Source organism: Ambystoma mexicanum, chromosome 3p (genome assembly GCF_040938575.1).
Source record: "Ambystoma mexicanum isolate Mex_15411 chromosome 3p, UKY_AmexF1_1, whole genome shotgun sequence".
NCBI classification, from domain to species: domain Eukaryota; kingdom Metazoa; phylum Chordata; class Amphibia; order Caudata; family Ambystomatidae; genus Ambystoma; species Ambystoma mexicanum.
The window spans coordinates 434,592,472-434,606,717 of NC_090925.1; the positions used below are offsets into that span (position 1 = coordinate 434,592,472).

The 14,246-nt window shown below is 44.9% G+C and overlaps 1 protein-coding gene across 1 annotated transcript in view; it reads right to left on the minus strand.

Annotated features, from left to right (window-relative positions):
• Positions 1-1,669: 1,669 nt before the first annotated feature.
• CSTF1 (cleavage stimulation factor subunit 1) overlaps positions 1,670-14,246 on the minus strand; it is a 272,321-nt gene continuing 259,744 nt past the window's right edge. The window contains exon 6 of the mRNA XM_069651119.1: positions 1,670-2,645. Coding sequence (XP_069507220.1) covers positions 2,386-2,645 — 260 coding nt within the window. The 3' untranslated portion in view covers positions 1,670-2,385. The remainder of the gene's footprint in view (positions 2,646-14,246) is intronic.

Below are 14,246 nucleotides of genomic sequence, written 5' to 3' on the forward strand. Positions count from 1 at the left end.
AAGTTCTTTGTGCCTGCTTACAGCCCTCTCTCCCTCCCAAGATAAGCCTGGCTGCTCTGCCATAGCTACGCCATTACTGAGTGCTAAAGGCCTGTACCAAGAGTTGGAGTTTCTGTATTGGCCAAGGTATAGTTTTATAAAGTCCCGTTGTGTGGACTTCAGAAAAACTGTCCTAACATGCTATATGTCTGCATGGATAGCTCAATCGCTCACCTCGGACATGGGGCCAACCTGCATTTCCCACGTTTAAATCCAGACAGGGTTCACTCGGCACTTGCACAATCCTTTAGAGATTTGTAAACCCGGAGCACCATTCAATTGGGTAATAGCTACCATTATAGCACCTACAAGTGTGAATAATCCTTCATGGAGCACTACATACAAGTTTAACATCCTATTGTGATATTTTATTTATTTTAATTACACACATATATTACATATATTTATGTAATTATAATTCTCGTAGGATGTCAGGGGACTGGTAACTGAGCATGTACACAGCCATTCCGACCATGAAACTGGACTAAAATTCTGAACGGGGGAAGGAAACCTCTCCGGAGAGCTTTTGTACCCCAATATCCAAATTCTGAGGCTGTGCGCATAGGTAGATATTGTTACGAACATATTAAGGTTAGGGTGAGTGCTCTGAAAAGTGAAATAAGCACCAAGCTCAGTGTGCATTATGTACTCAGTCATTCAAACATAAAACCCTTTTATCAAACAAACGTGTGTCAAACAAAGATCTGTGGTCCTTCCGTTGTTCCCAAAATGCCCTTTGATTTGAAGTAAAAACAGGCTGGAACGCTCAGCGATTTGTCCCAGGCCTCAAAATGTGCACTCGCCGCTATGAAGGGACAGTTGACTTGGAGTAAGAAATGGTTTGCTGTGTGCATGTGGAGAACTGAGGGGGTAGATCACTTAATGCCTACATAGTGTGCAACTTGCCATTTTTACCTCTGAATTTTGTCTCCTCTTTCCCAGAGGGGTATTTCGAAAGCACACAATAGGAGTGTGCCAGGCTGTCAATCTTGGAAAGATAACTTACCAGAAAAAATAATATATGGTTACTCTATGGGTTTTTCTCAGTAATGCAAGTGTAAGTTCTTAATATAACTGAAAACACATACTGGAAGAGTTTAGACAGGGACAACGTCAAGTGCAAAAGATCCAGTTTACTATGTTATTACAATTAAACAATTTGTTTTATGTTTAATAGTGCTTTTGCAAAAAGTACTGCCCCCATCAGATATGTTACTTCTCCCTGGTGGCGCAGCTTTCATCAATGGGGCTAGGTTGGCTATAGTAAACATGTACCTGATAATGCGATTCACACCTCCATAGAAAGACACAGAAAGAGCGAATGAAATGAGACTGAAGAGTAAAAGCGTGCTATGCAGGTGTACGATACACAGCTAATTTATATGAAGGCACTATTGGGACTAAACAAAAGACAGTAAGCTATCTAAACCCATCTAATAACGGGACATATGCAAGTATGCCCTTGAGCATTTAGATAGTATGTTGATTGCAAGATCTAAAAAACTAAAACGGTTACATCGAAGCAGTTGATTGAATACTAGATGCAACAAAGCAAGATACCAATTTGGCTGGAGCAATCATCAATCACGGCTAAAAATGAGAGCTCCATAAAAAAAAAAGTTAAAACGGATATACTTCAATGATTTAATCGGGAAAAAAGGAGTCATACAAAACTGATAAATATTTGTCAAATTCAGCGTAATGGTAGAACACTATGAAACAAATCTGCAGACACATCCAATTTCACCCTCCATCTTCTTCAAGGTGTGTGTGTTTTACATCAAGGCAAGTTAAATAAATCTTGCATAAAGAACATTGGCTCATTCAGTAGCAGCACAAATCAAATGCTGTGTGGGCACTATCAGACAAGGATAATATGAAAACAAGCATACCCCTGCAAATAGGACCTGCATTTTGCACTCTGTGGGCTCGGTTACCTTACAAGTGACCTACTGCAAGATGTCATGGCTCCCATTCACTCAGTCACAATACAACATAACAAGTTTATGCATCGAGCGTATCTACTGAAACCGAATATCCACTAAAAAGGAACTGGCAGACCATTAAATCCATCCACACTAGTAGCACAGTGCTTCCATCATGACCAGGCAGCGAAGTGTTAACTCCACTGAGCGATGTATTCTGGTTGTGCCATGTAATTTATAAGAAAATAACAAGCTGTTCTGGAAAAACCTGTGCTAACCAGACAACTTCCAAAAAAGGCCAGAAGTGAACAGTCCACTTATCTGGCAAAATATGTACTGTATATAAAACCTCGTCTACCCAGGCCTTGGCACGCCCATCAAAAATAGAAAATGGACCCTTTTTTTAATGCGCAATAAGTCTCTAGTCAGTGGTGGATCTTCGGTACCAGAAACGGGCTCTGAAGTCGTCACTGCAGGTCATAAAGCCAGGATTTGTAGGGGAGTGGACGATGCACCGGACAATATTATTATGTCCCAATGATAGAAGATTCCTGCGTTCGGCTGTTCGGGAATCCCAGCAGCAAAGGCTGATAGTTCTCTCATCTGGAAGTAACACATAATCTTCGGTATGATTGAAAACTGCCTGTGTTCGGTGTACCTGCCGTCCACTCAAACCAGCTCCTGTAACAGAAACCACACAATATTAATGGCATCCTCGTTATGCTTTTCACAAAGTATTGTATTTAAGATAGATAGATAGATATATACATATATATATCTATGTTTGCAAAGTTTGGTGAGGATTCGTCCAGGGAGAGCAAAGTAATAACCCGCCCAAAAAGTGCTCTTCCTATGGGTTTAGCAACTTAACCATAACTACAAGGCCACTACCGTGAGCCGTGTAAATATATATATATATATTATGGTTGGACCATCACAGCTAGAGGGCGGTTACTGAATGTATGCTTCATAAATTTACTTAAAAATATGCTACTCAATTATATACAGCGTTGAGAAAAAGCTGGTCAACCGCTACCTCAAATGTTATCAGATTTCAATCGAAGTCCTAATAAGAAAGATCATACATGCCACAAAACATGACCCTGTTTAACATGTATTTATCTACAAATGATTTAACATTCGATATTAAGGTTTGAAAATGTTCATGAAGCTTTTGGGTAAGTACGTGGTGGCAACCCCATCAGTAGTGTATGGGAGGATAGGTCCAAGGGAGTCCCCTCCCCTACAGCTCCCCCGCCCCCTTGTGAAGTCCATGGCTCATCGGGGGTCCCCCCTGCCACCAGGGCCCAGGTGGCGGGTGGGCCACTGGCTGAGACATTGACCAAACGTGCTGTATTAAGCTAGGCCCTGGAAACCATTTTGTGAAACCAGAATGACATGAGCCCCTGTGCGCCGTAGCACGGCCCTCACCCTTGGAGAGTCCACACTTGTCCCTGTGGCCGCAGCTCCCTGGCAGATCCGCTGAGAGCCTGTTCCCACAAACAGACGGACATGAGCTAGTGCTAGACGCAAACACTAACATTCACCTTCCGCAGTGTATCACTGTCCTTATTATGACCCGGCCAGCAGGGCGGGGTGGAAAAGAACTGTAAAATGATCCCCCGATAAAAGTAGAGCCCCCAAATACTGATGAGCAAATCGCCTGTGATGAAACTCTTCTCTCCATGACCTTTGGATAAAACATGTAACCTCCATGAAGATGGCAGAATGTGTGTTCATGTGGCATTCTGGTTGAAGTACCCACATCCCTGTAGCTATGCGCAAATGGTAAAAGTGTCCCGGGGTTTTTATGTTATATGTTTCGCCGAGAAGAATGTACTCCAAGGTCCTATGCCATAACTGAACTAATGCTGCTAGAGTGCAAAGGAAGACAAGTGCAACCACATTGGGAGCTCATGTAAATTGAGTACAAAAATGCACAGAATGTATTTCAATGTCCAAGCTCACCATGTGTCACTGACATCAGTCTCATTGGCCAGTTGTTCCTGCGTGCTCCACCAACCTTAATACTACCTCGCTTACCATGCATGCATAAAATGTAACAAAATGTTGTGGTTGTTAAATACTTAACATATAGTTATCAATTGCAAAATGGGTATAGGTAACGCATTTGAAATGGCCATGTAAAGGCACTAACAATGTAGAAACATAAGCTTTGAAAAGACTGAGTATTGTACATTATATGAATATTTATGCCTCTTTCACATAATCTGCAACACACAAGGAAAATACCATTGTGGGTATATCCAAGGCCATTCCCCCTTCCTCCCCATTGAAGCCTGCCAGACGGAAAGCAGAGGCCTGTGCTGCTCTGCCTCACCTCCCCCAATTCGGCTGGAGCCGCATCAAGCATTCACTTTCCCCCGCAGCTCCCAGGGCCGCGGCCAGCCACCTGAATTATTTACAACCCAGCAGTAAACCCCGGCCATAAACGCAGGCCAAAAGGTGCCCTTTCTTAGGCTCCACGACCCACCAGCTCACCCCAGGTTAATGGCCCCTGTAAAATTAGGACACCCAATATTATAGCAACACTGTAGGAACACATTCATAATGACTTCTAACGAGACATGATAACTTGGACAGCTCTCCCCTTGCCCTGAGACCAAACCTCGTGACCTATGAAACCCGGTCAACAGGATAATGGTAACCATGTACTGATGTATTACCAAAGGACCCCACTCTAGGTGCATTCCTCCTGTGTTGCATTAACCTGTAGAATATCCTATTGGATAGCAACATACAGCTATTCCTCCTTATAGAACTGATTAAGCGCTGACATTTTGGGGGGGCTCTTTGCAGGGACAGTTTCATTCAGCTTCGGCTACGACACTTTGATGGGACTCAGGTACAGGTTATGGCATAGCCATTCTCAACTTCAGAACTACTTCAGCAGCCATTCGTTGTACTCTTGATTGTATGGCTGGGATCATTGTCTTGCAGCATGACCCGCATCTTGCTCAGCTTAAGCTCATAGATGGATGGCCTGGCATTCTTTGCTAAAACGCTTGGTAGAATTGTGAAATATCACACCACCCACTTCCTGAGGTCCCCTGTCTCGGGTTACGTACTTTCTCAGAGGCACTCTCAAGTTTTGGCAAATTTTTTAGTCGTTAGTCCGGCAACCGTTTTCTACTCATTAACCTCACTCCTAACTGGGTCAAGATTAGTCTGAGGGTCTTTTATATAAAGGGAGAGAACTGAGAACTGGAGCGGGCACCGCTGGTTATTGTTATTTTGCGTGAGAGCTTATAAGTAGATGGTGCTGTTTTTTGGGGTGCAGCTCACTAAATCGTGCTACTGTGCGTCAGCACGAAGAGAATGAACTGTGTGAAAAAAGACCTAGGCAGTATTGCCTGCGGTGTGGGCCGCACACCCTTATATCCCGATTGGATTTCAAAGGATATTAGTGTTCTAATAATCAACTTTCGCGAATCTTTGATTCTTAAATTCAGTGATTTATTCAAAGTAACAGTAAGCAGTCGCTTTTCTGATGGGCAAAACAACCCATTATGGCCAATGCATTTCGGACTCTACAGTCCTTCATCAGGGCCTGTCTAACCATGGCGGCCTCCACATGGACAAGTCTCCATGTAGCATGAGGCAGTTGCCGCAGCAACCGAAGCCTCACTTTCGAAACAACTCAGCGTTTACTTAGGCAATGAGTTGACAGAGAACAATGACTCAGCGAGGCACGTCGCCCGCTCTGCATCAACACTTCAGATAAGGTATGCGCACAACGTTAGATATACTCGTCTAAGAATTGTAGATTCTAAGTGTATGACAGTGGACGCCAGCCAGCGGGCTGGTTGCACTTCTAAAATACATGTCATTATATTGAAACAGGTTAACGTGTGTACCTGATCGTGAGCGGCCACGCCGCATATTGCAAATACAAACCATTGGGTTTGAGTACGCCAGCATCTAATTGACTAAGGTCAGAGTTTTGTTCACATAACTCGCATATAAACATCACGCATGGTTTCTCAGCTTAGTCACCATGAGGATAAACTCTCGTTCTAAGCGGTTTGTAAATGTCACTCGTCTTTGAAAGTCTAACTTGTTAAGTTACAACACTATTACTATCAGGCACTATAGCATTTACACAACCGAAAATGAACTGGTTAGCACACACGCCAAAACACGAGGTGTATTAGTAGATCTATAGTTGAACGAGAAGTGGGGCACTTTTATAATAGGCAAACATAGGCGTATTGGAAGATAAAAAGCTGAATAATGTCATGTTTTTATGATAAAGCTTATGCATATCCTTGTTTCTTTTTCTCTTTCTCCTTCTGTGTTTATGACATATGTCTTTATGTACGTGGGTACCCTGTTTCAATATATTGTTTGATGTTATGCGTTTATTTGTGATACATTTGATTTGGTTGTTTTTTCTGTACAATTGGATTAACCAATACCTAGGTTTGATGTTTGGCTATAACTCTGGTTAGACAGGCCCTGATGAAGGACTGTAGAGTCCGAAATGCATTGGCCATAATGGGTTGTTTTGCCCATCAGAAAAGCGACTGCTTACTGTTACTTTGAATAAATCACTGAATTTAAGAATCAAAGATTTGCGAAAGTTGATTATTAGAACACTAATCTCCTTTGAAATCCAATCGGGATATAAGGGTGTGCGGCCCACACCGCAGGCAATACTGCCTTGGTCTTTTTTCACACATCTTTTATATAAAGGACCATGTCATCAGTGTATAAAGAGAAACAAACCCTTGTAAAATAGGACTCCCTCCTCCCCTTCATGCGAGTGCTTTTGTTAGAGCCACTGGCCTAGTAGCTGTATCGCAAATGCGAACAGTATAGGGGACATCCCTGTCATGTGATTTTAAGCAACGGTAGGGTAAGAGACATCGCTGTGTCAATATTTTTGTTCTCTCAATATCAACCTATATTGAATTTCCTAAGTGTTTTCCACAGAAACCTCCACTCCAAGTCAAACAGCTTTTTTGGCATCCAATAAAGTTGCAATAACATTTTGGGTTGGCTTGGGAGCAGAGATTTTGGCAAAACCATGGCGTATATTCAGCTCGTCAATACCCCAGGGACGAACCATGCATGGTTCAGGTATATCAAAGAAGTAATTTGTGGCATGAAATAAATAGCTACTGAAAGGGTATGGAACTAGACTGACAGTGGTGGCATGGGGTTGGCAAAAACATTTATTCAAATGAAAACCTTATCTTGCCCTCTTTCTAAGAGGGGTTTCCGTGCCTCAACTAAAAGGCAAATGGGTCTGTCAGAATGTCCGAAAGTAAAAAGCCCACAGTCCTAGGTCAGAATCCTAACTCTTTCCCTCCCTTACACGCGCTAAAAATACTACACTGGCTACCACTAAAACAACGAATAAAGTTCAAGTCCATGTGCATCACGCACAGAGCAATACACAAACAAGGCGCAGAATTCCTAAGCAACAAACTACGCCTACATCAACCGACAAGAACACTAAGATCAAGCACCGACATACGCCTGGAACCAAAACCCTACAACAGAAAAAAACTCAGAGGATCCTCCTTCTCCCACCAGGCACCCACAACCTGGAATGACCTACCTAAGAATATACGGAACACAACAAACCACCTAGCATTCAGGAAAATCCTCAAATCATGGCTCTTCACAGGGTAACCACAAGGGAGACGCACCAGAATGCGCAGACATTAAAACAACAATGAAAATAACTCCAATCCCGGCCACTCGCAATCTGGACAAACACTCAAACCAAAGAACTAACCACCCGTCAGAGCATAAGATATCATGGAAAATAGCCACAAAAGGAAGGCTCCAGAGACTGACTGAACACATACTTAGACCCAAACGAAAGCCCTCAAGTGACTCGCATGTACCGGACGCACCATATCCAGACCGGCAGACGCATTTAGATATAATTGAGAATATTAGCATGGCCACACTTGGATGGAATTGTGGACATTGGCCTGCGTCACATCTAGAGGGGACTTTGAATGCTAGCATTCCCGCCCTTAAATAGAATTGTGAATATTAGCATGTCTACATTTCGACAGAATTGAGAATATCAGCCTGCATCGCATCTAGATAGGACCATGAATGTTGGCATGCCCCCACCTAGGTGAAAGCTGAATGCCAACATACCCACACCTAGATAGATTTGTCAAATATTAGCCTGCGTCGCATCTAGATAGGACTTAGAGCGTTAGCATGCCCGCACCTATGCGAAACCTGAAGACTAGCACAGGCCACGCCTAGAATTGTGGACATTGGCCTGAGTCGCATCTAGATGGGATTGATTGAAGGATGGCAAGCCCGCGCCTAGATGAAACTTGAATATTGGCGTGTGCCACACCTAGAATTGTGAACATCAGCCTGCGTAGCATCTAGATAGGGTTGCGAATGATAGCGTGCCCACACCTGGACAGATTTCTAGACGCTAGCTTGCGCCACATCTGGATGGGACTGTGAATGTTGGCTTGCCCACACCTAGATAGAATTCTAAACATTGGCCCGTGCCGCATCCAGATAGAATTGTGGGGGTCAACTGGTGCCACACTGGGACAGGACTGCAAATGCTAGCATGCCAAAGGTCGGGTAACCCACTAACCAATATAAGCTCAAACTCTGCATACTTATCTCACTCAAACTCTCACAACCATCTCTTGCACAACAAGCCGCACGAACTTCACAACACTGCAACACCACATAAGCCGGACCAACAGCACATGCGGCCTATCACCGACCCAATGCCCGCACCAAAGCTCAGCATCTGGTATATACCGAGTTGAAGCTGCCAACAGAACACCACTCCTCTCACTATCCTACTCCCTCTTCACCTTACTAACCCACCCCACCCTATCATTTACAGATCCGCCAGAGCGCCTGGGGAGCAATTCTGTTGGTGACGGTGCGCAGTACAAATACCTTTAATATTTAACATATACATTAAACTGAAGTAGTAGGTTTCTTTGGTCCAGGAGAACAGTCCCTTTCTTCTGGACAGAGGACCAAAAACTTTGCTGTATAAAGTTGAGTTCCTAAAATAAAAGTTCAAATCCAACTGATGGGGGAATATCTTCCTTCTCCTGGCCTTGCTCAGGCTTATTTAGTGTTTGGGTTCCAGGCCCCTGTTGACAGATCTGGATCACTCACTTGCCAGGTACTGTGCCGAGGAAGAGGGATTGCAGTTCTCTCCCCATTTGGTTGTGGTTCTCAGACCCTTATGTTATCTTCGTTTTCTGGTTTACCTGGTTCACCTTCACTTCCCTGCCATGTATTCTCTCGAATCTCTCTTGAAGATCATATTTGTTATTGTGTACAGGTCACAGACCCTGGTTCACTGGCTTTTCAGGTCTATCCTGCTTTCCCAAGCAACCCTATTACCTTTGGGTTCATGGTCGGGTCTTCATTGCAGGTATGAAGCGCTCTTGCAGCTCTGTTTGCTTCCTAGCATCTTTCTTGTGGGCTCTGCCCTCTTCGCAGCAGCTCCGCAGTGATGGTCTCAGCCACTGTTTATCTGGCTTCTCGCCAAGCAAGGAGCATTCCTGTTGCTCCAATCGGTTTCCCATGTTCTCTGCTCCATGGGCTCCTCTCTCTGCAGTGGCTGCACAGCGGTAGAGGCTGGGCAGTTGGAGTCCCTTGTCCACAGCCATGTGGTTCGGGGGCTTGCCTCCATTCTGCTCCCATTCTTCAGTTCAATTTTCAGTCTGCCGACTGCAAACCGAAAAAGGATGTCACCTCTGCATCTTGTTGGGCGTCCTCTTTGCCCCAAGCCGTACAGCTTCCAGGCTCTTTCCTCCATCACTAGGTTCGTCCTACTTGGTTCCTGTGATCTACACCGCTCAGGTTAGTTCCACGGTCTATTCGTTATGGCTCTGCAGCTCTTCCTCATCTCAGTGGTGTTACACATTAGTTCCTTCAACTCTTGCTTATTCTTCCTTGTCTCAGTGGTTTCTAAAACTCAGGACATCCTGTCCTCTCCCCCTCCCTCTTACCCTCATCCGTCTACTCCCTGCTCTTCCTCTGGCCCTTCTTCAGCCACATCTCCTCCCTACTTCTCTGCCTTTCCCCTTTTCTCCCCAGTCAAGGTTTCTAGACAAGTCCGATCCATGAAAGACTCATCAAAACAGGCTCACCCCTGTTCTCCCAAAACCATCAAGGACCACCAAGACCCTGGCTCCTGCTCTGGCTGACTTCTGCAACCACTCCACCACTTGAGTTTTCCCTTCCCCTCTGAAGTACTCCCTTGTGCACCCTCTTAGGAAATCCTCTGCGGTCCTGTCCCGCCAAACTAACTATCGTCCAGTCACCATCACTCATTTCCTGGGCAAACTCCTGGAAAAGCTGGCCATCTCCCAGCGTAATCTTCACACTGAATCTGTTGGTTGTCTCCATAACGACCAGTCTGGCTTCAGAGCTGCCAGAAGCACGGAAACTGCCCTCCTAAACATCCATGAATACCTGCTCTCAAACATTGATTCCAACACCCCCTGTGTCCTCATCTTACTTGATCTCTTGTCTACCTTCGACACGGTCAACCATGCCACACTGCTCAACCTTCTCCGTGATAACCTGAGTATCACTGATCAAGCCCTGGTTGGGCTGGCATCTTTTCTCTCCAATCAACCCTCCCAGGTCCAACTTGGGTTATTCCTCTCCTCCATCTCTACCTGTGGTGTTCCCCAGGGGTCTAACCTCTCTCCCTGGCTGTTCAACCAATATCTGGCCTGCCACTTCTTGCCCACCGCATTGCCGCTCTCTGCCCCAACTTTCAGTGCTATGCGGATGACAACTAATTTTCAGGCTCACTTCCGCCACCTCTTCTCCTCCTCTCTATCTCCGACTGTCTGGTATCCAGGAGTGGCGTGCCACCAATGATCTCTGCCTTAACGCCAGTAAGACCTACATTCTCCTCATCAGCACACCTGCTCCCTCCTTTCCTGTCACTCTGGCCAGCCGCTCTTGGCCCTCTTCCTGCTCCCACCTGTGAGGCTAAAAGCCTCAGGGTTATCTTCGACTCCACACTCTCCCCACATCTCTGACATCTCTAAGAAGTCGCACTACCAGCTGCACCTCCTCAGAGGTATTCTTCCTTTCCTCTCCTTCCACCAGATGCTCACCGTCTCCAGAGATCTGGTTCTCACGGGGCTGGACTACTGCAACAGTTTCTTGTGTCTACATCTACTCTCTGCAACTCATCAAAAACAGGACTTCAAGACTTGCCATTGGCCTCAAGCCCAGGGATTGTATCTCTCCAGGACTGAAATCTCTGCACTGGCTCCCAGCGGCGACAGGAATTAAGTTCAAAACACTGCATTGTCCACCAAGCCTCCTGGGGTCTGGGGCCTCAATACCTTCAACTCTCCCCCTAAATATCTTGCTTCTAGAGCTCTTCGCTCAAACGCCTCCAACTCCCTCAGGGTCGTCACTTCTTCAAGCAACGAGTTGGTGGTAGATCTTTCTTCGGCTGGGACCTCCCTCTGGAACAGCCTCCCTGCCTCTCTGAAACTTGAGGAGAACCATGTCTGGTTCCAGAAGCACCTCAAGACCTTCCTCTTTGCTTCCACTTTCTCTCCTCCTCTCCCCTGCTGATCTCCTGGCTGAAACTGTACTGGTTACCTGGCTACCCTCTGATCTTGGGCCCAGGTCCCCTCCCCTCCCCTCCCCTCACCTCACCTCCAGTTGCACACCTGCACTGCCCCCTGCCAACCCTTGCACTCCGGGGCTATTTCTGTATTCCTACAGCACCCTACCAGCACTTGAAACCTGATGTCTGCACTTACCCTTGCCACCAGCTGGCTGCACTTTATTGTTTTATTTATTTTACTGTTTGTCCTATGTAGTGCACTGCCCCCCCCTGTCCCTTCCCCCTGTACTTTCCCCCCTCCCCTGTACTTGCGATCTCAAAGTCACCTGGCCTAGTAAAATCATTGTCTGTCTTCCCTCTGTACCACCTCCCTTGCCTCGTCGCGCCTTGAACCACTTGTGTATAGGTGCGTTATAAATGCCATTTCATTTCGGTAACTCTAGAGAGGCACATGGGAGAGGATGGTAGGGATAGAGAGAGCAGAGGTGTGGGGTTTGCATGTATACTGTGTTCTCTCCGAACAGTTGTCACTGGTCCCATAGGGGCTTTCCCTCCCCATGAGATCTGAGAGGTAGCAGCCTCACCTCCTTGGCCTCATAAGAAGGGGCACCACCCACCATGGGAGAAGTGACGACATCCTGGGATTCGTCGCACTATTATCTTGGCCAGCAGCTTAAACTCTACATTTAGCTTCAAATATGGTCAGTAGGAGCTACACATCTGGGGGTTCACCAGGTTTCAGAAAATCTATAACAGTAGATTCATAAAGGTCCATGGTAGATGACCCCTCTTCAACACTTTCTATACTCATCGCAATTGAGCAGCAATAGGGTATGCGTAGGCTTCATAGAAATCAGCCTCAAGGCCACCTGGACCCGAAAATATTCCATTCCATTGGACATTTCAGAAATAGTCAAAATCTCAGTAAGCCCTATAGGTTCATATAGGCAACAAAGCTATACCATAGGAAGTATGGACATAACTCCATCCAAATAATCAGCAATATCTTCATGTGTACCAATCCCAGATGAATGCAGTAGAATTATTAGGAAAGCATTGATCTGGACACTCATAGTCGGTAACCATCTCACCGGTCGTCTTTTGAAGTTACTAATGATAGCATTTCTTCTTTTCTTAGTTACAAGCCAGGTCAGTGTCCGACCTCGCCTCCGAGCATTGCCACAACTCTGAGCTGCCCCAGCTCTATACAAATATTTACTTTCCATGGCAGCCATGTCAGAATAGTGTCTCAAGCATACATGCACCCACCTCATCTGCACCTTTCTTTTTTTGTAATGCGACCATGTCCTCCTCTAGCTTCTTAAAACTGCGACAGATTCTTAAAAACACTGGCCACTTTTTAAATAAACATTCCTCTTAGATAGAGCATGAATGCTTCCCCACAATGTTGTCATCAAGGAGACTAAGCACATATTGAGTTTAAAATACACCTGAATAGCTTCCAATGCATTTTTCCTGAACACTGGGTCTGTGAGGGACTTAAATTTACATGCATTAATCCAGAGATGCTTAATTATAGATATTTTGATCAGACTACCGTCTATTCACATCCCAGGAAATATTAAACAATCTTCTACCCATGAAGCCTCATGCTCCGATATCAGTATATAATGTAATCTAGCAGATGTGTTCCTGTACGCATGAATAATGCATACATTCCTTAAGCAATGGATGTAAAGCTCTGTGCATGCTAATGAAGCCATACAATTGTATATAGTCTTTCACCGCTATCACAGCTTTCAATCTAAATCTCATACCACCCCATGAGCAATCTAAGGCAGTGTTTAAAGTGGTATTAGAATCACCAACCCAGATTGTAGTGACTTCAAGTGCCCCCAGCAGAAAACCAGAGACTTTTTCAAAGACACTTTGGAAAATCAGAGCTAGGAGCATATACATTTAGTAGATGAAACATATGATGCATCTTAGCACGCAAATTAATACATCTACCCATTCTGTCAACTATCAACTAAGTGCATTTGAACTCCAGGATTATATGCATTAGCACTTCAACTGCACAAGTGTAGCTAGGGTACACTGAAAAGAAAATATCGACACCCCCGCTTTTAGTTATGTCTATTTTATGTCTTCGAAGTGCATTTCTTGAAGTCCAAGTACATTAATACCATGTCTTGCAGCATTGGAGAAGATTAAAAACATTTTCCTAAAATCATTCAAACCATGCATGTTCCACAAAAATAACATCAAGCAAAGCGACTCGACTTAACAGGACCATAAAGCAGCCCTATCACAGCAATTAATACTTTTTCTCAATGAGTCAGAGTTTCGCCCTAGCCCATTCGTGGTAGTCCTTGTTAAGTAAGATTTTCATATTTAAGATGCATCTTCCTGACCCGTCAACCCCAGACCTTTGCTTGGACTTGGTAATTATTCTGCCTTGTCCTTAGGTGAGTGGGAATCCTTTTCGCCCCCTCACCTAGTCTTTTACTCTTTTTTTTTTTACAGGTGACCTTAGGTATCCCCATAGTGTATGATTGGAGTTCTTGTTTCCTATAACTTTTTTGGCTCAGGCTGGGTTGCCCCTTTGGGCTTCCATGTTAATTTCTCTTTAATGTACTTGGGTGAACTTCTGTTCCCAAGGGGAACAGAGGGATTTCATCCCCATTTAATTTTATATAGTGAGCCAGCACACCACAATTTATGTGGAGTGT